Source organism: Tursiops truncatus, chromosome 13, assembly GCF_011762595.2.
Source record: "Tursiops truncatus isolate mTurTru1 chromosome 13, mTurTru1.mat.Y, whole genome shotgun sequence".
NCBI classification, from domain to species: Eukaryota; Metazoa; Chordata; class Mammalia; order Artiodactyla; family Delphinidae; genus Tursiops; species Tursiops truncatus.
Window position 1 is genome coordinate 71,299,393 of NC_047046.1, and position 27,250 is coordinate 71,326,642.

Consider the following 27,250-nt stretch of genomic DNA (forward strand, 5'->3'; position numbering starts at 1 on the left):
CAAGAAGGGCAAGCTTTTAGAGGAGCTTTTAGTGTGCTCACACTTTTGATGCATACCAGGACCCCAGAGCATGGAAGAAACTATTTTGAATGAAATATTTTTAGTGGAAAGGTTGCATTAAATGCCATGACGGACCAGACAGGAAATAAGGGAGTCAGGCAGTCGGTGTTAAGCACACAGACCCGCTTGAGTCAGGGCTGGGACATGAGAGCAAACGCCCAGGCCCACAGGGCACCTCCGCTCAGCCTGGCCCATGTTGCCACGTGCAAAGGCCCAGGATTGCCAGAGTGGAAGCATTCCTGGGCTTTTCCAGGAGAGGCTAGAAATCTTGATTTTAAGTGATGTTTAATGAATTAGAATATAGGCTCAGAAACTGTTTTTAAAAATCATTTTGCAGGTCAAACCCAATATAGGTATAATCTGGTTTCGTATCTGATTTTGGGGGGGTTCATTAAATGGCATACTCAAGTAATTGATTTTTGTGATTGTTTCCATTTGTCTGGTCATGGTTTTTTTCAGCTTTATTGAGATATAATTGACATATAACGTGTAAGTTTAAGGTGTACAACGTGACGATTTGATACACTTGTATATTGCAAATGGTCACTCACCCTGGCGTGATCTAACCCCTCCATACCATCATGTGACTACCATTTCTTTTTTGTGGTAAGCACATCTAAGATCTACTGTCTTAGCAACTTTCAAGTATATTCATCTGATCATCTTTAAATAAGGAGGAGTAACACAAATATTAATATTCATTGAATTCTTATTATGTGCCGTGCATTGTGCAGAGGGCTATATATGTACTAACTCATTTAATCTTCACAAAGCTCTTTGAGGCAGGAATTATCAGTGTCATTCTCAATATCGTTATCAACATCATCATCGTCACCTCTGCTTCATAGACGTGGGTGCTCTTGAGGTTAAGGGACGTCAATAACTTGCGCCGGCTTCCACAGTAAGCAGTGGAGCCCGAGTGCAAGGCAGGCAGTCTGACTCAGAGCCGTGTCCTCTGCCGGCCCAAAGCCCAGTGCTACCAGTATAACATTTTTTTCTCTGAGTGTTGAAAAACAGGCATTATTTTGGATCCCACAGCGCCTTGTCTAATGACAGGAAAGAACGAAACCCAAGAAGCACTGAGGAACGTTCCCACACCCCCATCCCTGTCTCCCTTCCTCATTGTAATCACTCAGATATGAATTGTGAGAAGTGTCTTACTGAAATTCACAGTATGGGTGTGGCAGGGCGGAGGTGGAGGGGCCCTGAATCACGCAGTGAGCTTGAAGCTCCCGCCAAGACTCAAGGCTCACAGTTCGTCATCAAGAAACAGCAGATGGAAACAACCCTTCCTAGCATTGCCTTAGTTTAAGGGAACACCTTTCCCCATTCTTTCCTAACCAAGAGGGGAGACCAACCTGCCGTTGTAAGCAGACTGAATATTGCTTCATGTGGTAGAGATACGGTCTTTAATAGTTTGTGTAGAAACAATACAGTATTATGCTAATTTGCTAAGTCTTCCAGTCTTTTCGGTAACTATTAATATCATTAAACGTGAGTGTAATTTTTTCTTAGTAAAGACCTTTTATCAAAGACCGCGTCTAAAATACAACATCCTTTTTCTTTTATTCGTGGTTAAATCAATGATAGCTATTTGGCAAAGGCTCAGAATTATCCCTGTTAACTTGTTTTTAATAGCATTTAACTTATATGTGTGCTCAAACCTCCAATTCATGCGTGTATGTATGTGTACTAATTGTGGCCATATGCATTTAAACACAGTGCTATTGGTGGGAAATGAAGCGTAAAATGTGAAAGATGTATAATTATTAAGGGGTTGGAATTATAGTTTTTGACTCCTTCCAGAACGGGGACGTTACGACACAGCTTTGATTGGTTTTCATTTCAGATGAAGTTCCTGGGTAGATTTGGTGATCAGTTTTTCACCTTCCTAATTAATTGTAAAATTCTTCCGTCTCATGGACATAAATGAATTAACACATTGGTTTGCCCGTTAATATATGCTTTTCCTTCGGACTCATGCTGTCCTCCCAAGTAGGAGACAGGTGGACTCCTCAGAACAAGGTCAAAGCCCCTGGATGTATCAGTGAGAGAACTTTGGTTGCTTTTCCTCTTTTTCTAACCTAAATTTGAAGTAAAGAACGTTAATGGTTTCTAATAGCCATGACATAACTTTTTCAGCATTGAACGTATTTGCATCCGTATGCGTAGCAGCTCTGTGCAGTGCATACGATGAATGACTCTGAATTCTATTTCAGACAATCCATGGTCACAAGGGACCCATCACTGCCGTGGCCTTTGCTCCTGATGGACGATATCTTGCCACCTACTCAAACACAGACAGCCACATTTCCTTCTGGCAGGTAAGTGAACATGCTGCAGGGTCTTGACGTGTGGTGCACGATCCGCTTGTGCTGGGAAAGGCTCCCTTGTGCCCTCCCTCCCTTCTTTCAACAGATATCAAGTACTTATTGCTTGCTGGTTATGTGCCAGCTGCCAGCACGCAGGGGCTACTGAGAATACAATTAGCAACCTAGAAGGAGGGGGTCTGCTCTCACCAAGCTTTCAGTCTGAGGGAGACGCAAGTAAATCAGCAAGTAACCACAGTACGGGGGGAACCTGGGAGTAAGGTTGTGGGCCGGCTTCACAGAGGCAGCGACACCTGAGCTGAGACATGGTGACATCAAGGAAGGGCCAGGCATTCAGGGTAGGGAGGGGTGGGTGTTTGGAGAGAGGTAGGCATCATTCAGATGTAAGTGAGGGCCTGGCCCGAAAGGAATTGGGGCAGGGAGCACTGCTCAGGCTGTTAATTTACACAAGGCATCCAGACAACGCCAACAGGGCATAGGGGAAAGGGCAACCTCGTATTAACTTCATGCCCCATGTGTATTATCTCATTTGCGTTGGCTTTCTGAATTTCCACATAATGCTCTTCATTTCCAAGCTATTAAAACATTTTCAAAAATCTGAGTATCACTGACTGGCAGTACATGAGAACAGCTCTGTTCGATTATGATTACAGTGAATATTAATTTGAGCAACTGAGTTTTATAATAGAACTTGTTTCATCCTCAGTGATTAACCTCCATCGCATCTTCGTTTTTTTTTTTTTTTTTTTTTGCGGTACGCGGGCCTCTCACTGTTGTGGCCTTTCCCATTGCGGAGCACAGGCTCCGGACGTGCAGGCTCAGCGCCATGGCTCACGGGCCCAGCCGCTCCGCGGCATGTGAGATCCTCCCAGACCGGGGCACGAACCCGTGTCCCCTGCATCGGCAGGCGGACTCTCAACCACTGCGCCACCAGGGAAGCCCCACATCTTCTTTTTAATTACCTTACTCCTGATAATTACAAAAAAGTTAAACATTACCAACTCCCCCCCGCCGCAAGTTAATATAAAATTCTGTTACCTATCCTAGGATGCAGGTATGTTTTATGAGATTCAGTTTATTGCTTTGAAAGCTAAAAAAGCAAATAAAAGTTTAAACAAGACTTCACAATGTGACGATTTTTAAAAACTCAATAGCTAATGTAATGTAAAACAGATACAATAAATTGCTTAATTAACCACATGCTATTGAAGCATGACAGCTTCCAGATCTGTCCTAGCTTTTTCTACTTTTCCTCTAATTTAGTTTTCCAGTCTGTTTTCTTATTATCCTTTCTTCCAGAATATATCTCCAGCATCTTAATTGGCTCATATTAAACTTTTCCTTAGAGATGTCACCGAGTCTTCATTTTTCCTAGCGGGTAACCCCAGGACTCGTATTTTATCCCACTGAAATCCCACAGCAAGTCCATAAACAACGCTTGCCACATTGGTCCTGTAGATAGTGTCTCTACCAACTGTTCTTTTCTGCCAACGCAGTGGTGTCTGTGACACCGACTGTACTTTGATACACATTTTCCTGAATTTCCTGTTCTCTTGAAATCCCGGAGGAGTGTCCATGTGAAACTCCCTTCATTTGGCGTGTATCTGGTGTGGAAGCGCGGGGTGCCAGCCTAGCTTTAGGGACATGGAACCAAGCAGTCTGGGGTCCCTGCTTTCCAGGAGCTTGTGTTCGCCCCATGCTTTATTCTTGGGAATAAACAAAACCAGATCTCTTCTTTTTTGTTGTTCAATTTTTCTTCCTGCTAAGAAAATATACTTCCTTATATAAAGGGATACCTCCTAAATTGGCCAGATGTGAAACTTTCCCCAGTATTTTCCTGAATGTCTAAGTGGTAAACCTTTTCCCCCTTATCTAGGTCTTCAGAGACCTATTTGGATATGTTCATCCCTTCCTTGAATCTTTTTCTATGTTTATCAGAGTTGCTGCCCGGCTCATTGATGGAATTATCGTTAGCATCTTCCTCACCCCGGAGATCAAGATTGTTCCTTAGATGCTGTCTTTTTGAAGCACCTCTTTCTGTCCTCCAGGCTCCTGCTGTTGCCTCCGGGCTTCGCCAAGTGCACTTAACCCTGCGCGTCTGTCCATGCGGCTCTGCCCAGCTCCTTTCCTTCGTCTGCACTCTCTTCTCCAGGGGCACCTTGTGTTACTTGCAGGGGTGGGTGTTCAGCAGACAGAGCACCCAAGCAACTCAGGCAACACCCAGGTCTTTCTTGCCTCTAAACCCAATGTCAGAATTTAAAATGTGGCCCATTTCTTCCCTGCTTAAATTATACCCAGCTTGGTCTTAAAATCTAAGTGGAAGACACAGAAATATCATTTCAACTTTCTCAAGAAAATACAATAAAACCTCTTCCAGAAGTATAGTGGGTTTTTATGTGAATTAAAGGGAGTCCAAAAAGCAGTGTTAGATCTACCGTGGCTCTCCCCAAATGGGCTGGGCTGATTTATTTATATACATATTGTTTAGGTCTAATGATGTATGATAATACTTTTATATGATTCCAGTAAATGTACTGCAATATATTTTGAAAACTTAATGAAGCCTTATTAAATATAGAGCCTTACAAAAGCCATCAGCTATTAAAATCTTTGCTGAGAAATGAGTGTTAATGAGAATTACTGGTTGGATAATTACTCAAGTGAGACTTAGTAAAAGGTTTGGGTGCAACATTACTTGCACTGAGAATAGCATTAAAACACTTCCTGTTTTGATGAATTACATCTGTATGTATGTCTGTGTGTTCAGAAAATAATCTTCTCAGAACTGGTCTTGTGAAGCATTATTTTTAAAGGGAAGGAAAAAGCCATGGTTGCCGTTAGTTCGTTTACATACTCAGCCGCTAAATGATGTAATTTGGCAATCTTTCAAGCCCTTTGATTCTCCAACAACATATTCCTACTATTTGAATATTTCACTTCAGTGTATCCATTGGTATGTGAGCCAGGAGAGTTCAGAAATGAAATACAACCATCATTCTGTCACCTGAACTTTACCACCACCCTCCAACAATTAAGTATCCTCTTCCAGGAATGCTAATAATAAATTAGATGGATATTGGTTTCATTTAGTTTTCTTTATTCCATCATCCAATAGAATACTATTCAGCCATTTTAAAAGGATGATGTAAATCTATAGTCATTAACATAAAAAGATTGCCCTCAACATTTTGTTGAATGAAAAAAGCGGATTGTGCAACTGCCTTTTAATATGAGCCTGTTTAAGTAAAACTCCTTAAACCTGCTTCTCCTTATGTGGATATAGGCTTGGAGATCTGGGAAGAGGTTTACCAAAAGGTTAGTGATTGTCTCTGGGAAATGATATTTCAGAGGATTTTTGCTTTCTTTTTTATACTTCTCTTTATTATCTGAATTTTCCACGATGAGTATTTATTACCTTGGTAGTGAAGAAAAAAGCTAATGTGACCAAATATTATAATTCCATGTCGTTTTCATTCATGCAGGACTCAGATTGCCTTTACTTATGCCAGTAAATTTGTAGCCAGTCTCTGATCAAATATTAATATTGAATAACAAAATGGCTAGTTGTTTTGGTGAGAGTTCTTCAATGGAGCTTACTGGAAAAATCAATACCCACCCTTACTACTTCAGATTCATCTCTTATTTGAAGAGATCATAGGAAAAGGCTGGTGTGAGGAACAACAAATTATACTTAACATGAGAGTCTTTGTCTTTCCATCTGTTTTCTACCATAATCGTTATGTACTGTGTAGAATTTCACATAGCCCTGTTCTGAGGCAGGAGGGCTGTTTGACCCTAACAAAGCATTTATCAATCATCTGAAGGATGATTCAACTTGCAAGGAGAACCCAGATATAATAATGGACTTTTTGGGGAAACCTTTCCACCTGTCACATTCCAATAAGATGTTCTCTCCCTGCCCACTTTAGCCTTCAGCCCACTTCTTGTACGTGGCTAAATTTGAAGGAAGGACTTAAAAATAAGGATGTGTCTGAGCCTATCGGATGCCCCTAGCTTTTTGAGCCACCAGCAGAAATCAAGCTTCATACACATTTTCATAGAAAATCCATAAAGAATGAAAAATACTTTGTAGTTATTTATCAACTGAGAAATTAGATTTTTTAAAAGCACAGTGTGCCTGTTGATGCCAGTTCATTTTAACCAGCAATTTTCCGCATCATTTGGAGCTGCTCTGTAAGAGGACTAAACAATGATGTCTGTTACTCTTGGTACAAGTGAGAACTAGCAAATCAAGCTCGCCATCATTATTTATATTTAAGCTATTTGGGAACCTCCAGAAAGCAATAAGGCCCTGATTTTTATCTTTTGTGGAGTTTTTGGAAAAAGGAGGGAAGGACGCAAGGAAAGAGGTTCTTAGAGGATGACGGTAAGGTACTGCCTGACTTTACATGTTAACTGCACTTTAACAGAAAGAGTTAATGATAATCGTACATTTGGTTTTAAAATGTGACCTCGTACACTAGTGATTTTTTTTCACCTCTGTGTTGTGTTCGGCACTATTATTAATGCAGGAAAATCAGTAACATTAGTCATCTTAAAAGGGTTATTACTCAAGATGATTTAAATTGTGAAAATGTCAGTGGAGCCTGCACGCGTCCTGCCAGAGATGCCATGATTTACACCCCCTGACACCATCCTGCTTCTGAGAAGGGCCAGGGAAGGAATGGCTTAAATAGTTTGCACTGATCCAAATGCAGAGCATGATATCAGCAACAACACACCTTAAATGTCCTAGGACGTGCCAAGGTTTCCTGTGTCAACCGTGTGTACACATTGGAGCGTAATCTGCATGCTTGAAGCAAGTCCCTAGAATCACGTACATTCAGGTGGAGGTACTGCTGGAGAGAAGAATTGAACATGAAAATTAGTGCAAAGAAAAATATTATTTCCAAGCCCTCTTTCCTGATGGGCAGTGTGCTTGCCACGTGATTTGCAATAGCACAAAAGGTGACTATTGAAAAAATGTTGAGTAATATTTAGAATCTAAAGGATTCTTCAGACTCAGTCGCTCAGATGACAGTTCACTTAGATAACGGCCATTCAGCATTTAGCACTTCAACATGAATGCATAGTTGTTCATGAGCCATAATTTCCATGTTATTTTCCATTTACATGAACGAATTAAGAGAGCTTAAGACTCAAGTCAAAGCCAGAAAGGCTGCCCAAAAAGCAGAAATCACCAGCTGATTAAAACCTCCTGCCAATAAAGTGTTAAGAGTGTGCTCTCTTTAGCGCGGCCGCAGAGCAGTGGGCCACACATGCAGTGTTGAGAGGCGGCTGATTCTTGCTTTTTCCTTCAAAATAAACTAGCGCTTTCCAGAGTTTGGAGTTTTTAAAAAGCACGTGAGGAGGGAAGGTGTGGTAGGTGGACAGGAGAAGGGGGGTAAGTTTTGAGCTTTGATCTGGTCACCTGTTACTCTACTGCTTATCTTTGCTTCATTTTCTCAAACTAATTCTAAGTCCCCAGACTTGCCTTTGGGGGCTCGTTCTTCAGGGGATGCAGTGAGCACCATCACTAAAGGACAGAGAAGTCTGCCATTTGAAATACCCGCTGTTTCCACATATTGTCTGATCGGGCCGTTTTATTAACGTGTGTCGTTTAGCCGTCTTCTTAAAGGTGGGTGGGCTTTCCTGCTGTCCGGTTCTACCCACCAGGTAAAATTCCTGCGGGTTTACGCATGTGCTGTAACAGCATCAGAACAGTTTCAAATACACTGAAAGGAGCCCTTTAGAGGTTAACAATAGACTCTTAGATGACCGTGAAGCCTCATGATGGAGGAGAAAGTGACCGCAAGGGTGTGTCCCTCGAACCCCTCTCTGTGGCGGGGAAAGGGAAGCGGTTCCTGCAGTGACACGTGTGCTCTCCTGTCCCCGTGTCCCTCCAGATGAACACCTCCCTGTTGGGGAGCATCGGCATGCTGAACTCGGCGCCCCAGCTGCGCTGTATTAAGACCTACCAGGTGCCCCCCGTGCAGCCGGCGTCCCCCGGCTCCCACAATGCCCTCAGGCTGGCCCGGCTCATCTGGACCTCCAACCGCAACGTCATCCTCATGGCCCACGACGGCAAGGAGCACCGCTTCATGGTCTAGGGCTCGTGTCTGCGTCCCCGTTCTCCCAGGTCTCCAAGCCCAGAGTCCCGTCCTTCCTCAGTGCCCACCCCCGCCGGGGTCATGGGGGGCACAGCCGGGTCTGTGTCCCTCCGCATGGTCCCCGGGGGCAGACTCCTGCTCGTGCCACCTATTGACTGAGGCATGCACACATCGCTCCGCAGGAAGTGGCCGTCCGGTCCCCAGGTCGTTTCTCACCGCCGCAGAGGGAGGGGCAGCCAGCAGTCCCGTTGCTCGGTGCACCAGAAGCCCGGAAATCAATAACCACTGTGATTGCACTGCCAGCCCGGATCAGCAGTTTCTTCACGCTAAAGCCCACCTCTGAATGCTGTTGGAAGCTGGTTGTTCTGACATTGGGTTTTGAGGTCATGTGGCAGTCCTAATTATTGATACCATTTTCCTTTGGATTTCCTAAAACGTGCTATTGTTTACCAGAAAGATTCTGTGTTTACGTGGGGTTTTTTCCTCCGGGAGATTGCTAGGCAATTACTCAATCCAATTTCCTAGGGTTTAGCCACTACCTTCTTTATTAACACCTAACCGATTGGAGATTAATGAGAAAATACACACACACACAAATTTTCCTTGTGGAGACTACAGTTTCCCAGACACCTAGCCTTCTAAAATGCTCATATCCCGCTTAAGTGATACTGTATTTAGTAGCTCAAAATCAAAATGATCACTACTTATGATCTAGTTAATATAATTATCCAGTCACTATAATCTCTTAAATGGACTTTTGTAATAAAGAACCAAGTTTGAAAGTATAGCGTATACCTGAAAAGAAGATTCCTTGGCTACAGATCTTTTTAAGAAAGAGCTTACCCCTTCCTTCCAGAAACTTCACAGACCTGCAGTTCCCATAAGTCAGCTATCATGTAATAGTTACAATTCAGCCTTCAAACTACTACTGATCAGTTAAAGGAAAGCTAAGACAGCATTTCTTTGAAACAAGTATCCTAGAAAGTTATTAACTACGGCACAAGCATTCAGGAGCATGCAGTCATCCTCAGTATCCGCGGAGGATTGGTTCCGGGACCCCCGAGGGTACCAAAATTCACATATACTCAAGTCCCTGATATAAAATGTCAGAGTACACGGAGGGCTGACCGTGTGTACAAATGTGGAGGCTCTCAGTCTTTCCGAATCTACCCGAACGTTGCAGTAGGGTGTTCATCACACTTCCAAGTAAGCTTTAACTCGGTCATTTTCTTCTCCTTATGTCAGATTATGCTGGTTCTTCCTCACAATAATGGAAAAAAAAATCTGTAAAATAATATTTTGGATGACTCGCTCCTAATAAACCTTGGTCTGTATATAGTTGGGGATTTGGTTGGTTGGTTGGTTGTTGATTGGTCGGTTAATTGGGCAAAATGGTTTATTAAATACAAAAATAGAAAATGATTTATTAAATTCAGAAAAAATACGTGAAGTTTACAAAGCAACCAAAATGATAACGGGAGTGTCTAATTTAAAAAGCATAGATTGTCAGCGTTTATATAATATACAAAAAAAGTAGGATCACAGTCCAGGAACAAATACATCTGTTATTTTATTGAAACAGATTTCTAAAGAACATGTTAGGAAATTAAGACCACTAGAACATCTCTTTCATGTCGACATGAAGTCTGTCATTTCTAGTGACGGCAAACCCATCCTATACCTTGGTTTTAGACTTTAGGTATTCTTAAAGAGTGAATTTGTGCCATATGCATGTGCAGCGTATGTATAAAGATTATGTATGTAGCTTCCCAGGAAGAAGCTCAGAACTATACAGCGTAGACTTGCTTGTTTGGTGAACATGCTGTTGTGCCCGATATAGATAGAGAAACCTGAGGAGAACGAGGTGCTCTCGGTTTTTCCAGTGGTTTCCCGAGTCTTCAGTGCGAGTACCTGGCACGTGTTCACTTTATGAACTGAAATGGGGATTAATTTATTCTAGACCACAAAGCTGCTTTGGAATGATGAAGTGTAAAAGTATACCTTAGAGATTTTTTTTTTTTTTTTAAACAGAATGTTCAGGGCATCCAGAGGAAGGTGTGAGGCTGTGGGCAGACCACCCCAAAGCATGGATGGCACACCCCATGGAGGGTTAGAACAAAGCTGTGAGGGCCCTAGGAGCCAAATACCTGAGCAGTGGGCCTCGGCCAGCTGGCCACACAGCCTGGCTGCACAGACAGCCAAAACTGTTGGCCCCTAGAACATCACAGTTGTAAAACTCCGGGGTGGATGGTATCTGATGGTGAGACAGACACCTCTAACTGCTAAACCAACATCTGCATTCTTGTTCACACCAATCTCTCCTTGGCTGTTTTGACAACCACAGTTGCAAACTTCATCACAGCTCAGATTTTCTCAGCACTGAGGTAAACTTTACCTTGTCATCCCAGTGTACGCTTTTGGTGTCTTATTGATCTTGTTGGCGCTGTATTTGGACCTGTCCTTGTAAACGTAGAGACGTATGTGGCTTCATTGGTAATTTACAAGTGAAAGATGATGTGATACCTGTATGAAAATGTAATGATTGAACTCGCTGTGTACAGCACGTGACGTAAGAGGTCTGCCTCTCGAGGCATTTCTTGATGACTCCACTTAACAGATTCTATATGTGCTGAATGTCCCTGTGTACTTACGTGTGTTAAATAAAACTGAATTGTACTGAAGATTGTTTTTCTCATTAAAAACATTGTTCACTCTTAAACGTTCTCAGTTGAGATCCCTGTGCTTTCTCCCAATTTTGGTACCAAATTAAGCCTTCTATTTCTGTCTGATTATTCATTTCCCTGGAGAGCTAGCTTCAGGAAAGGCAAACTTGTCCACAAAGGAGAGCAGAGCAGTAAAGGAGTCTCTCTCCCAGCTGTGGAAGTGAGAACCACACTCCTACCAAGACCCAACGGCACCCTCTGTGGTTTGGGCAAGGGAATTGCGTGCCTGTTGCTTTATCTCCACCTTAAATTGCTTCTAAATAGACTGTTAATCGCACCAAATTTTATCTTGTCAGATTTGATGACACGGCTTGACTGCCCTGGGGTGGGGGGCTGGGCTGAGATCATTAAATTAATTTCATTTAATACTCCGTTTGGAGTTGAATTTGAATCCCTGAGGAAAAGGGTATAATTGGTTTTCAGAAAAAGCAAGAGTAACAAAATAGGTCATCATCGCTCACAGAGAGTTAGTCATGTAAGTGGTGAATGTAGTTCTCTTTAATTTTCAGATAAGAATTAAATTGAGTCAATCATCATGTAACAATACAATTTCCTTTAAGAGATAGACAAGCATTAAAGGAGTTGACTACAACATCACTGGCCCTATTCAAAGGCCTCCTGTCCATCCCAGGAAGTGTTTTAACATCTCCTGATATCTTGAATGTATCCTTATAGGGAAAACAGGGGCAGTAACAGTTCTTTATGATTGGTGATCACATAAACTGATCAAATGTGGAAAGGGCATGACATTAATAGGAAGGTAAAGCCAAGCAGTGCTGGGTGAACTTTCACCTTTCACCCCTTCGGCTGACTGACAGAGCTGAGTGTTGAAGAAAATCAATACTCTGGAGCCAGGAGGGAAATATTTCTAACCTCTAACTAGAGAATGCATTTTGACAAGGCCAAGATAATCCAAGCTGCACAGGAGAAAGAGAAAAGAAGATTCATTTTTAAAGCTTGACACTTCAAGGTGTTTTTGTACAATGGTTTAGAGATCGTCAATACATACAAATACCAAAGGTCAAAAAGAAAAGCCAGAAGAATTTCAAAAATTAGATGTTCAGTTCTTTCTGCTGTTTACAAACTAAAAAAGACTACAGAGAGGTTCGTGCTTGGAACCGTTTAAATGAACAGCGCTCACAGTTGTGTGCTGTAATGTTACGGTCCTCCTTTAACCAAATCTTAAATGTTACAGAGGCAGCAGTGTGAAATATTGAATGCCTAAAAAGTTGTTAAGATTTCTGGGTTTTGTACATTTTTTCTTGGACGTGGATTGTTGTTGGAGTGGTTACATCGTCTTGTGGTAACATCTCAGAATCTTGCTTTTTTTTGTTTTTTTTTTTTTGCGGTACGCGGGCCTCTCACTGCTGTGGCCTCTCCCACCGCGGAGCACAGGCTCCGGACGTGCAGGCTCAGCGGCCATGGCTCACGGGCCCAGCCGCTCCGCGGCATGTGGGAATCTTCCCGGACCGGGGCACGAACCCGTGTCCCCTGCATCGGCAGGCGAACTCTCAACCACTGCGCCACCAGGGAAGCCCAGAGTCTTGCTTTTTGATGCCTGTTGCTGCTGCCCTGATGCCACGTAAATCTTAGCTCCTCCGTCACATTCCCTTCAGTCATTAACATAAGAAAAGAGTGCCTTTGGAACTTGAATTGTTTCTATTTCTCCAAATCCCTTTAAGCAAATTATTTATACAAGTATTCTAATTAGTGCTCTTCAAAGTGAGGCTTACGCATCTCTAGGAAGTAGGTAAGCAATTCACTCCACTCTTACCGCAAGATTAGATCCATTTGTTCTGTGGACGGATACCTCCATCAAATGGATATAGATTTGTTTCTTTCCTACAGATAAGAAAAGAAGTCGAATGGTGCCCATACCTTCCAGCCAAACGCAGAAAGACAAAGGAATCCTGAATACTTGAAGTATCTAAAGTAACACTCTGTTTCCTCAAGGACAAACAACATCATGATTAAAATAACAGTGAAAATATACCCTTAATTTATATACCTTCTTTCTCATTAAAAAAAAAAAAATCTCTATTCTGCGTAGATCTGGTTGGAGATTTTTTTGTTTTATTTGTTTCAAAAGGAGAGCACAGCCAGCCAAGACTCCTCAATATTCTGAGATTTCCCAGAGAAGACCAGGAATCCAGCTCATGCCTGATTTGTAGTGAGTATCAAATATGTATTGCATCTGTTACATCCATAAGCATATGCCTGTAAAGTGCTTACAAGAGCGACACACAGTAAGCCCTCAGGAAATGTGAGCTACTATTTTTAGTAGACATTTAGAAGTCCTTACTGAGCATGGATAAATAAGATTGTAAATTACATGTGTTCTTTGGAAAACACTGTTGGGTTTTGTATTGTATTTTATCTCTATGTAGACTCCAATAATAGGTCTGAACATCTTAACCCAAAGAGGAGTCTCTGTGGTTCCAACTGTATTCACCAGGCTCTTCGTCATGTTGCTGTGTGTTGCCATCTTGCTGCTCACCAAAACTTGTAGACACTGAGGAGATGCCGAAATATATACCAGCGGATGGGGCTGGTTGATTACGGCAGTTGAAGTTATGACCGATTCCTGAAAAAGGAAGTAGTTCGCCATTTTAGCATCAGGGATGACTTTGAGTTACTTATATAAGTAGCTTTGAAATATACATCCATCAGAATTGCGCAAGGCTCTGCACCAAGTATTATAGCTTAGGTTTCACAAAATCACCGAAGCAAAGGAAACAACGTGTAAGTTCTGTTGCCAATATCTTCTTGTTTTGACTAGCGTCAAAATGACTTAGCACAGGGCTTCCCTGGTGGCACAGTGGTTGAGAGTCCGCCTGCCGATGCAGGGGACATGGGTTCGTGCCCCGGTCCGGGAAGATCCCACGTGCCGCGGACCGGCTGGGCCCGTGAGCCATGGCCGCTGAGCCTGTGCGTCCGGAGCCTGTGCTCCGCAACGGGAGAGGCCACAACAGTGAGAGGCCCGCGTACTGCAAAAAAAAAAAAAAAAAAAAAATGACTTAGCACTTCATTTACCCAAATGTGAAATGTATTATCTAAAACGTGAGCCACACAGTGACACTTTAAGTTTTAGTGAAAATTTATGAATAAAGATACCACATGAAACATTATTCAGTCTACAAGCATTTACTGAATCTTAATATGTGCCAAGCATATGTTCTGTTTTCCTCTCACTGGTAAGCTCACAATCTAGCAAAGGACCATAAACACTATGGGAAAAGTATGAAGAACAGAGATGGGCAAAGAGCTATGAGAACACAGAGCTGACTAATTCTGGTAGGGTGGTGTCAAGTTAGGCTTCTGAGAGAGGAAGCATTCGGGCTGGGCCTTGAAGAATAAATGGAAATTAATTAGGAAGATGGAAGGTATGTTATAAGATAGGAATTTATGGGAGTCCACGTTATTATGTGATTTGAGGGTACATGAACTACTTCACACCTACAACCTGAGGGGCATTGGTGGGCAGTACTGACAATCCAGGTACCTCTCCAGTTGCAGTTAATACAACTACAGAAAACGAGACTGCTGGGCTAGAGAACACCTGACATCTGAAAGTTAAAAACCCTAAAAATAATGATAATAGTTAGAGCAAAACCCTAGTGAAAGATTTCTCTGACTTTTACTAGTTTTCCAGATTTCTTTTTTTAAAAAAAAAAAGCTCTTTTGCTTTTTTTGAAAATTCAGAATATATATATATTTTAAATTTTTATTAGAGTATAGTTGATTTACAATGTTGTGTTAGTTTCTGCTGTACAGCAAAGTTTATCAGTTATACATATACATATATCCACTCTTTTCCCATATAGGTCATTACAGAGTATTGAGAAGAGTTCCCTGTGCTATACAGTAGGTCCTTATTAGTTATCTATTTTATATATAGTAGTGTGTATATGTCAATCCCAATCTCCCAATGTATCTGCTTCCACCCCCCAGCCCACTTTCCCCCCTGCTAACCATAAGCTTGTTTTCTACACCTGTTACTCTATTTCTGTTTTGTAAATAAGTTCATTTGTACCATTTTTTTAGATTCCACATATAAGCAATATCATATGATGTTTGTTTTTCTCTGTCTGACTGACTTCACTCAGTATGACAGTCTCTAGGTCCATCCGTGTTGCTGCAAATGACATGATTTCATTCTTTTTTATGGCTGAGTAATATTCCACTGTATATATGTACCACATCTTCTTTATCCATTCCTCTGTCGATGGACATTTAGGTTGCTTCCATGTCCTGACTATTGTAAATAGTGCTGCAGAGAACATTGGGGTGCATATATCGTTTCAAATTATGCTTTAAAAATAAGTTATGCATTCTCCTCATCCTGTCTTCTAGTACGTAGAAAGCATAGTGCGTTGGGTGCCTGCCATGTACACCGCCTAGATTCCCACCTCCCTCAACAATCACTCCAGGACTGAAGCATTTATTCCCCCAGCTACTGGGAGTGTTGGTGTCCTTAGACACTCAGCTCTCTGCTGAGTCCTTCCCTGGAGATTGCTTCACAGCTAGAGAACTGTCTGACCCAAGATCATGATCCTTCTCCTGGGGACAGCCACATCCAGCGATGGGTCAGGGAGAAGGTATAAAGCCCCAGCCTCTAGCTGTTTCAGAATAACGTTGAACGGCCATCCCAGCTCCAGGACTTCCCTTGGGATTGGCTGAAGCTTTCACTGAACTGCATCATGGTTCAGCTTTCCCTCTGCCTAACCCTGCTTCCTTCACTCCCCTGCAGTGTTGATCTCGAGAACACTGCTCCATAAGCTTCCTGTGTGCAGATCTCTATCTCATAGTCTGCACCCCAGAGAACCCAATTTATGACAGTTGGTACCAGGGGTGGTCCAAGAAAACGGGATCTAAAACATGATTTGGGAGCTGGGTCACTGGCAGTGCGGATCCCATCCCTGGCGGCAGGTGATCATGGGTAGCCTCTGGCATGCTGGGGCCATGCAACTGTGAAAACTTAATCAGGATGGCATACTGATGGAAGGGGATGCACTGGAGGGTACAACGTGGCAGGTGTTTGAAAAGTAGGGGAAAAGACATAAGGACAATGGATTTGAATGGTTCAGCACACTGAAAAAAAGAAAATGAAAAGCTGAGGGTGTCGGGCTTCCCTGGTGGCACAGTGGTTGAGAGTTCGCCTGCCGATGCAGGGGACACGGGTTCGTGCCACGGTCCGGGAAGATCCCACATGCCGCGGAGCGGCTGGGCCCGTGAGCCATGGCCGCTGAGCCTGCGCGTCCGGAGCCTGTGCTCCGCAACGGGAGAGGCCACAACAGTGAGAGGCCCACATACTGAAAAAAAAAAAAAAAAAAAAGCTGAGGGTGTCATCAATTAAAGGCTACATGTGAAAGCAGAGACACTCCTTGGCCACATCTCAGGAGAGCCTCATTTCCTGCAGCTGATGACAAGCTGAGAATGAGGCCCAGGACTTGTTTTCGGGAAGCAGAGCTCCAGAGAAGGCTGAAGTCCTAGCCTCCGAAGGTCTGCATCCCAAGGTCAGAGCCCTGAATGAGGTGGATGGGGCTCTCCAGGTTGACGCACTTGAACAATCTTGAAACCCCAGATTCCAATGAACCCTCCCTGACCTGCCCGAGTAGCCTGCTCCGTTGCTTGAGGCCGTGTGGAGGCCTCTCCCCTGCAGAACGGTACACGCCCTCAACCTCCTCTCCCAGCCACCAGACCAGTGAGCGCGGGTTCAGTCAGAATAGCGTCTGGCTGTCAAGGTTCTGGGCCTGCTAAGAGAGGAAAAGAACTAGATTTCAAAGGAGCTGTAGGACCGAGCCAACAGGACCCTCGAGGAACTGGGAGAATAATGGGGCTGGATTCTGGGTGCGCTGGGCAAGGGGAGAGAGAATAAGAAGTGAGACCAAGGAGAAATGACAAGGTACAGACCTACTGCTCAGCTTGGAGAAGATGATGGCTGATACGAGGTCAAGAAGAAATGCCAGAAGAGCCACGGCAGATGATGGAGGAAAGAACCAAAAAGCTCCGAGTGGTGGAACTGCTGGAGGAGATAAGGGGTGTACGGCTAGCAACTCGCCAGATGACTGCTCTGCGAGAAAGGCCAGAGGACGTTCTGTTTACCAACCAATAAGGGACATGCGGGTGAGAAGGGCCCGAGCATCTCTGTAGGCCCAGGCTGAGGGTAGAAAACGCCGCTACAGAACCAGGCCCTGAAAACGATGCAGATGATAGGCTCCTGAAGTAATAGAGACCCAGTGGGTGCTGTCGTCATGAGCAGCAAGGTCGGAGTGGTAGCCAAAGGGGCCTGCCCTGCAGAGATCTTTGGAAATGATTAATAAAGTATGTCATCCTTCCGGCAGCCGACAAGGGTTCAATCTCTCCACCCCAAAGAAATCAAGAATGGATAACAGGAGGCTGAAGGCAGCCACCTCCCACCCCCGAAATCAACATTCTTTACTTGGCTTGTAGACCTGAAGGGTATGGTTATCAGGAGTTCAGACCCTCACGGGTGAGGTTCTGGGTTAGCAAGATAGTAAGTACCCAAGATTAGCAGAGGTTCTTGCCAAGGGGGAGGGGGGCTTAGAAGGGATAGTGGAAGAGACAGTGTGTATCGATGGTGGCCTCAGGACCAGCTGCAGCATCAAGGGTTGTAGTTCGTCCCACTCATATTTCTCTTATAAGTTCTCTCCAGAATACTGGAAGAGATGCTCCCAGAATTTATTTAAAGCAAGTGGGCAAAGAGTGACTGTAGTGGAGGCTGGTGAACCAGGTGCTGAATCATTGGCAGCTGACATCGCTCCATTGACAGTTGTCCAGGAATTGCCTGGGCTGAAGACAGCTGCTTTCCTCAAGCCCCTACCCACCTTCCCAAGGCAGCTGCATCCAATGAGTGGTCATGGGAGGGCAAAGGCTCCACCCTACTGGCCTCGGTTTGGGACAGCTCCAAGGGGCCACCCCAGCTTCAAAGCTCCCAGAGGGTTTGGCTGAAACCTCTGTTGCAACTGAATCACAGCCCAACTTCTCCCTCTGCCCATTTTTGCTTGCCTCACTTAGGTGTTGATCCCGGGAACGTGTCTTGATCCACGTCCTTCCAGCAAATCTTAATCTTGGGGTCTCCTTCGCAGAAGATGAACCTGCCAAGGTTCAAGTCTGGTTCTGCCACTTATTAGCTGAATAACGCTCCCTGTGCCTCAGTTACTGGAATCTCCTTGTGCCCCAGTTTCCTCATCTGCAAAACGGGAATAAGTTCATCCCTACCTCATGGTCTTGTTATAAGGCTGAAAAAAGAGTTAATATAGAGAGAGCACTTAGAACAGTGTCAGGCACATAGTATATTCAATAAATGCTAACTCTGCTAACTATTATTATCTTAAGCTATAATTATGAAATGTTTCAGGTTTTCTACTTCATTTCCTGCTTCTGCGTTACATAAAAGTATACTCTTCCATCAACTTTTTTCCCTCTGTTTTATTCCTTTCTTCAACCCAGATCAGAGTACCGACTTTTAAAAAGTGATGGGGAAAGGTGGAGGGGTGCTGACATTTCTGAGCACTTACTGTGTGCCAGACACTATATGAGCTGCATTCGTTATTCTGCTTAATTCTTAATCCAAAAAGCCATGAATTATTATCTCCCTTTCACAGATGAAAAAATTGCAGGTCACATAAGATAAATGACCAAGATCACACAGCTAATAAAAGCCATATCTAGTATTCGAATCCCAGCCTCTGTTGCCAAGACCCAGCCTTCTCTATTCTTCCAAGTTCCCTCTTGTGACAGGAGTCGGGGAAGCCAGCCATCAGGGGACCTGGCCAGCCATCCTCTTTTAGAAGCAGAAGAAAGTGTGGTAGAACAGAAAAGAATGTTCATTCATTTAAGCCATTAAAGCCATTATTTTGGGACTTCCCTGGTGGCGCAGTGGTTAAGAATCCGCCTGCCAATGCAGGGGACACGGGTTCGAGCCCTGGTCTGGGAACAGTCCACATGCTGCAGAGCAGCTAAGCCCGTGGACCACAGCTACTGAGCCCACGTGCCACAACTAATGAGCCTGCGAGCCACAACTACTGAAGCCCATGCGCCCTAGAGCCTGTGCTCTGCAACAAGAGAAGCCACCACAGTGAGAAGCCCACGTGCTGCAACTAGAGAAAGCCCGCACGCAGCAACAAAGACCTAACATGGCCCAAAAAAAAAAAGCCATTATTTTTTTCCTTTGGTTTTACGGCCATTGTGCCAGATATTAAAAGGACAAGAGCTTCCTTCTCAGTGTTGAATAATATGACTATTTTACCATGAAATGGTTGAGCTAAAATGCATGAGTTTGAATGTGCTACATTCCACAGAGTGATTTTGTTGTAACTCAGGAACCAGTTTTGCTCTCTTATGAAATGGATATCTCGGGAAAAATGGAATTTCATTTACAGAAATGGGCCCTCATTTTCACTGATGACTTAGCAGCCTTTGGTGCTGCTGGCCGGTCCCCCTAGCTCTGTCTCCTTACCTTCCCAGAGCCACATCTCTCTGACCTCTCCTCCCCATTGCTTTTGTTGGCGTCTCTTCTTCCTTAGGATATATAAAATGCACTTCTGAAACTTAAAAATGTTTAAATGGAATCAAAAATCAAATGCTCGGGGTGCACCTCGCAGGTGACTTGATCTCCCATCTAGACAGAAGTAGCACAAAACTTACTCCAAAAAGGAGTCCCTGCTGGGACAGAGGCCCCTCTAGTCTCTACTGTCACACATTGGGTCTTCATAGCCTAGGCTTTCTTGTCTCTGATGATCTCATTCCAGGAAATACTGGAATATATCAGAATTTTCTAGAGCAAACCAGAACACACCACCATGCTCACATCCTTTAGCCTCAGATTTGTCACTAGAGCACGTGCCAGGCCCTGACTCATGAGACACAGATCTTACGTCTCTTTCCTAGTGAGTCACAGGCTCCTCTGGGAGGGCTCTGTTGTGCTTCGCCTGTCCCTTTATTGCCAAAACATCTCCTCCTTCCACTTCCCACCCTTTCACACTTAGCGTTCTGCTTGTTGTTTCCAAACCTTTTAGAGGAAGGAGGTGGGTGAGTTTTCCAGAAAGGAATTTACCGTTCAGTTTGGCTCTAAATCTCTTAGCAGCTGGAGCAGAGGTGAGTTAGATAGTTCTAATTGTCTGATATAGGAAGGACCCATACTGGGCATAAGGAAAGACCAACTTCTTATTCTTCCTATATTCTGAGTGGAATGTATCGCCTGCATCCTTAAATTTAAAAATCTGAAGGAAAACGTAACATTTATAGAGACCGTGCTAGGTGTTTGGTATATATGATTTCATTTAAGCCTCTCAAAAGTCCCGTGAGTTAGTCTACATTCTTCTATAGGTTAGAAAACTGATATACTGACAGGTTAAGTAACCAACCCAAGGTCACACTGCTAGTTAGAGGTGGGGCTAAGATTCAAATCCAAAGCGCTCTCTCCTCTCCATCAGTGGACGGTTTCTTCAAGCCAGTTTTACAATAGCTGAAGAGACATGCTCCGTTCTCATATTGACCTCAGTGAAAAACCAAGGACCTCAAAATTCAATCTTCATTTATTTACTCCACAATGACTCATTGAATGCCTATTATTTTCCAGGCATTTCTAGAGAAGGCAAATTAATACAGCCCAGGCACTCACATTGCTCATGCATTTCAAAAGCTATCTAGCTAATGTAGTATATTTTGTGAAGTCCATTATATATATTGCTCACACACACACACACACACACACACACACACACACACACGCACACACAGCCCCTTCCTTCTGATGCTCTTAGAGCAATTCTCAGTGCTTGTGTTCAGCTAAGGTCCTCCATGGTGGACACAGGCTCCGGTCCTGGGTGGCCCCCCTGGGCGACCAGGACTCTGCTTTCTTAAGTGTTTCAGGCTCTGCTTCCCTGGATCACACCTGCCCAAGCCCCACTGGTCCCTGACTTCTTTCTTCATTGTTTTCTTCTCTTCTCCCAGTCCTTGTCTCCAGAGCCTCATTCCCTGGATACAATGATACAGCACAGAGAAGGAAGGAGTGAGGAAGGAAACCAGTATCCCGCCCCGAGAACGGGTCCTCTGAGCGTAGAGGAAGGGGGCTGACAGACCGTCCAGACAAACATTCCTTTGAATATACACACTCTGGTAGATTCTCCTGAAAAGTAAACTCATTCATTCATTTGGGAAATATTTATCGAACATCTCCCATGTGCCAGGCAGTGAACTAGGTGTTGGGACTACAGGGGTGAGTGAAACAATCGTCATACCTGCCCTCATAGGGCTTACATTCTAGTGTGGGTGGGACGGGGCCGTGGCGATGGGAGGATCAACAAACCTCCACTTGTAACGTGATCAATGCGGAGCGGAAGGAAAGGGCTAAGACCTGACAACCCGGGGATGGGGTGGCAAAGTCGACAGCAGGTCTCTGAAGGGAGAGAAGAGCAGTCAGGAGGGGGAAGACCTTCAAGGTGAGGAAGTAGCACATGTGACGTCCCCGAGGCAGGAAGGAGCAGGGCTGCAGGTGGTGACCCAGGCTTTTGTCACAGGAGCAGGGAGTCCGGATCGTGTACGACCACGTAGACCATAGTCAGGGATGTCTTGAGGTGTGACATTTAGCTGGAAAACAGCTGCCACCTGGAGAATGGACTGGGGTGGGTTAGGGGGAGGGGAAAAATGAAAACAGGGAATATTATCTACTTTGTATAACAATATCACCATTAACTTAGTGGCATAAACAACACGCATTTAAGATCTCACAGTTCCTGTGGACCAGGAGTCCAGACACAGCCTAGTTGGAAGCCCCTACCTCAGGTCTCTCAGAGGTTGTGACCACGATGTTGGCTGGGTTGTGTTCTCACCTGAGCCTCGTAGGAAAGAATTCACTTCCAAGCTCATGTAGTTGTTGGCAGGACTCAATTCCTGCCGGTTGTAGGACTGAGGGCCTCACTTTCTTGCTGCCTGTTTGTTGGAGCCCACCCTCAGCTCCCACAGGCTTCCCACAGTCCTTTGCCATTGTGGGGTTTCCCAACACAACCACATCCCACAGATGGTGGCCCTCTAGCTGGGTCTTGAAGGATGAATAGGAGTTGTCTAGAGTAGAAGGACATTTCAGACAAAGGGGAGACCATGAGTGAAGGCATAGAGGTATGAAAGCAGGTGGGTTTTCCATAGAGCCAACTGCTTATCCAAGAGCCATTTCTCCCTTCTTCCCTGACTATAAGCCTGGATCTGGTCCTATTCTTCACACCACATGGCCATGCGCTCAGGGTGGAATCTCTCATCAGTCTTGGGGATTGAAGCTTGATTAATTTAAGCCAATAATGCTAATTTAATTCCTGGTAGTGCTCAGGAAATGTCATTAATGGCATTCTGGTCAATGAGATATGAGAAGGCAGTTTGCGAGGGGAGTCCTTTGGGGAAAGGTTTCCCTCCCTGATAAAGAGAGTCGTTCAAGTAGAAATTTCTATCTGTGGACATAAGTGGGTGAGTATGTGACACCAAGGGCCACACAAGCCATCTTGGGCCCACACTGGAACTGACCTAAGGCCCAAGCCAACCCACTGGAAATTGCAGAGCAGAAAGATGGAGAACATTGGTGTCTTTGGTGACACCCCTGGGCTTCCAGAGCAGCCAGCCCTGCAGTTGCCCACCTTCAGCTTCTTGTTAGATGATATAATCGACTTCCCATTGGTTAAGACACTTGCAGCCAAAGCTGGAAAACAGCCTGTATGTTGTCCAGTGACCTGGCAGGAAACAGTGCCAGGCTCAGGAGCTGAGGCCAGCGGGAAGGTGTTCGTAGCCAGTGCTGTAAGGTTTGGCTTTCTCCCGTGCGGTTTGGTGAGATCTCAATAATTTAAGGGAGAGAACAATTCTGTTTCTTGGTTAATCCTGGGTGAAGAATAGATTAGAAAATGGAGAGAATTGTGGCAGGAAGACCAGGTAGGAGATGGCTGCAGCTGTAGTCAAGAGACTGTGAGAACTGCAACTACAGAGGGTGCAGTGGACACCAAAAGGAAGAGCTGAGGGACCTTGTCGAGGCTGAACCTAGGAGATTTAATAAGCTTAAATGTCACGTTTCCCCAGTGGGAGCGACGGGTAGCTAACTGTCTGCCAGCCCAGGCCATTCACGATTCCTAGAAAATACCATCCACGTTCACACTTCAATGCCTTTATTCCTGCATTCTCTCTCGCACGGGAGCAAATTCCCATTCACATAATCCTACATGTAGCATTGCTGCTATGGGGAAGTAAGATTCCGTTTACACCATTTGGACTCGCAGTACCTCGATCAGGAACATAGCCCCCAGGAGTGAGAACCACCTATACAAACTGCATTCAGGTGACCCTCCAAACCCTGCCACCCCTACTGCAACCCCCAGGGTGTGTGTTAGGCGGAATTGCTTCCCATATATTGATTAAAATCTTGTCCACAGAATGTAAAGCTGCAGTTTCACGTTGGATCTATTTCTTGAAGACAAAGGCTAAGCTTCGTTGTCGGCTCAGAAATGCACTTAAAACAATGCTTGTTGTGTTTCCCTTCCCAGCACTTATATTTCTTGCTTTTTGTAAATTACAGAACTCGATAAGAAAGGGGGGCAGGTATGAAAGGGGAGCATCTACTTGCTTCATACTGAAAACCCGCTTAGAATGATTTTCCTGCTTGATAACAGCTTTCGTAAATGTTATTTCATTTGGGGCGTCTCAAATTAAGCTGAGTCATCCCTGCTTGATGATGGAGAGAGGGGCTCCAGCCGGTGGTCACTCGTCCCCAGTATCCGGTGTCATGTTAGGTTCTCAGTGAGCTCCACTGAGTGATGGAAAAGAGAAACGAAGGAAGGAGTGGACAGCTCGTTCATGGCGGAACCGGGAGTGCACCTGGCCCAGGTGTTTTCAACTGGATGACTTGGTTGGCTGTGAGGCAGGAAGACAGGATCTCCCCTAACTCGCTGCTTTATAGAAGCTGGACCAGAGGAGGTGACTCTACCCATCCTCGACCCACATGAGGAAGGAGAGCAGAGACTAAAGGGACACTTAGGTTCTCTGGTGATGCTGGAAATGACCAGAAAAATTACCACTGATGGGGCACAGGACGGCAAAAGACGCTTCTGGAGAACCTGAGCCTTGACCCCCAGCGACCCCTACTGCCCTGGCCGTGAACTCTGAACACCAGGCTCCCAAGGCTAACCCATGAGGGCTCCGATCTGAAAACTCACAGTTGATTGGGTGTAAAAGGAATAAAGCAGACCACAGTTTCACAGACCCTTCTATGAGCCTGCACCATTCAAGGGTGCCGCATGGGGTGTACGTTCCTGCGGACTGACGCTTCAAAGCAAAAATTGATTCAGAAGCAAAAGGCAGGATGTTTGTTTCAGGTGTGTGACCTTGCCCAGAGCCTCTGTAGGTAAACTGAGGCAGGAGAAGGATTTGGATCTCCATCCCTTACCCAGGATGGGAATAGGGGGAAACATCTCCCTGGATGGTTTTGATAAATTTAGGTTAACCATTGAGCACAGCTACACCAGAGGTGGGCAAACTACAGCCTGCGGCAAAATCCAGCTGCCCTGTGCTTTCTGTACAGCACTCGAGCTAAGAACGGTTTTTACAGACCAACATTTGCAACCGACTTGGTGGTGGGGCATGCTGAATCCCAGTTAAATGAAATGTGGCCCTCCCCAAAAAAGGATCCCAGCCTTTCCATTAGTAGACCTGTATTACCAAAAAAACGTATTTAATTATTGTCATTATATTTTGAATTTCATCAATTAAAAAACGTCTGAAAACTTGTTTTCTCTTGTTATACGAGGACACAATTCTCCATGTCGCCTCTTGGCCCACAAAGCCTCAACTATTTACAAGTGTGATCCTTTACAGGAAAAGGTGGCTGAGCCCTGGGCTAGATCCATCCCACCCCGAGTGTGGTCCAGGCAGCACAGCCGTAGCAACGTCAGCATCCCCCAGGGCGTGTTAGAGTCTCAGGCCCCGCCCAGACCTCCTGGGGCAGAATCCACATTTTGACAAGTTCCCTGAGTGACTCGCGTGCACGTCATATTTGGAAGCACTGCGCTGGAGTCCACGCGGGAATCTCACAGGAGCTGTTGATAGTTTCATTAGGTTAAAGGCTTGGGATGGGGGTGGAGGCTGGAAATGGGCACCAGCAGCTACTGTGGGTCCCAGAGTGGATGCCAGGCCTCTCGCACTGGGTGTGCTGCTCCTCCAGGAACTGCCCCTACGCTGGGCATCAAAAGCCCAGCAGGCAGGAGGCCTGGGGCCCAGACCCTAAGCCTAAAATGTGGTCTTGTACCCTCTCTGGGGCCTCAGTTTTCCCACCTGCATAATGAAGGGGTTTGAAGAGCTGACATCAGAAATCCAGTACGGTTTTAGCATACGCCTTGTTTTTTGTTTGTCTGTTTCTTTTTTTTTTTTTTTTTTTTTTTTTTTTTTGCGTTACGCGGGCCTCTGACTGTTGTGGCCTCTCCCGTTGCGGAGCACAGGCTCCGGACGCGCAGGCTCAGCGACCATGGCTCACGGGCCCAGCCGCTCCGCGGCATGTGGGAGCTTCCCGGACCGGGGCACGAACCCGTGTCCCCTGCATCGGCAGGCGGACTCTCAACCACTGCGCCACCAGGGAAACCCATGTTTCTTTTGTTTTTGTTCGGGATGGTTTGACAGGCTGATTAGCGTAAAAGAATACGCTGAATAGCGTAAAAGAAGGAGATCAATAAATAGATTCATTTTTAAACTGTAATAATTTATTTGCTTCCTGACTTTTGGGAAATACTGCATCTTCGGGTGACACGTTGACCATTAAATAGCCGAACTGCACTGATTTATGGAAGGAGTTTGATGCACAGCACACAGTCCCACAAACATGGTAGGTGATGGAAAATACAGGACAAGAGCTAAAGCAGCTTCAAGGGGAGGCCAGTGTGTTGGGATGTTGGACTCATGATGTTTCATTTTACACAGACCCTATTCTGTTATTCTTTCTAGTTAGGTATTTCTTCGCATAATAGGAGAAAGTGCTGAGGAATCGGATTCAAGGGCACCCTGTGGCTTGTTGGGGCCCTGGGTAGCTTGATGGCTTTCTGCCCAAGTCCATCCCATCAGAATGCTGGGACAATAGCACAGTCACTAATTCCGCTTATCTTATTCACCTTCTTGGTGCCCGGCACTTATGAGGCACCAGGGATGCAACTTTGAAACACATCAGATGCAATTCCTGCCCTCATGGGGCTTACATTCCAGTGGGAGAGACAAATATGAAGGGAAAAGTTAGAAGCAAAAAGGGAAAAGATGGATGAACATTCCAGCCTCTAAGCAAGTGCCAAGCCTTTGTGTCAGGAGGGAGCCTGGCTCATCTGAGAAACCACCACCAGAGCCAGTATGGCTGAGGACACAGTGTGGGAGGTGGGGGGGAGGGAGGAGGGGAAAATGAGGCTGGGAGTCATTGCAAGAGGGGTCAGGTCACACAGGGCCTCCTGGGCTAGCAAAGGTTGCAGTGGAGGGGGCGCCTAGCAGGAAGAGGATGCGATTTATGGTCTAAAGAGACCATCGGGGTTTCCCTGGTGGCGCAGTGGTTGAGAGTCCGCCTGCTGATGCAGGGGACACGGGTTCGTGCCCCAGTCCGGGAAGATCCCACATGCCGCGGAGCGGCTGGGCCCGTGAGCCATGGCCACTGAGCCTGCGCATCCGGAGCCTGTGCTCTGCAACAGGAGACGCCACGACAGTGAGAGGCCCGTGTACCGAAAAAAAAAAAAAAAAAAACCATCGGCTGACACGTGAGATTGGCAAGGAGTAAGACTCTTCAATCACTTCACGACCTGGGCACTTTTGAAGAGGACAGGCTTGTTATCTTGTAGACTGTCTCAAATTTGGGTTTGTCTGATGCTTCCCGCGATTAGATTTGATGACACATTTTTGCAAGAATGCCATGGCAGTGATGTTATGTCCTTCTCTGGGCGTGGCAGCAGGATGTGCATTCCTGGTGACGTCCACTTTGATACCTGGCTGAGGTGGGGTCTGCCAGGTT

The 27,250-nt window shown here is 45.1% G+C and overlaps 1 protein-coding gene across 7 annotated transcripts in view; it reads left to right on the top strand.

Moving 5' to 3' along the window:
* Positions 1-24,953, top strand: part of WDR7 (WD repeat domain 7) — a 388,174-nt gene extending 363,221 nt beyond the window's left edge. For 5 of the 7 annotated variants that reach the window (XM_019937103.3, XM_019937102.3, XM_019937104.3 and 2 more), the window contains 2 exons: positions 2,280-2,384; positions 8,297-11,181. In XM_019937103.3, coding sequence (XP_019792662.1) covers positions 2,280-2,384; positions 8,297-8,500 — 309 coding nt within the window. In that variant the 3' untranslated portion in view covers positions 8,501-11,181. Of the gene's footprint in view, positions 1-2,279; positions 2,385-8,296; positions 11,182-13,312; positions 13,364-23,654 lie in introns of those variants that run through there. The other 2 variants (XM_019937105.3, XM_073790768.1) reach the window with 2 other exon arrangements.
* The last annotated feature ends 2,297 nt before the right edge of the window (positions 24,954-27,250 follow it).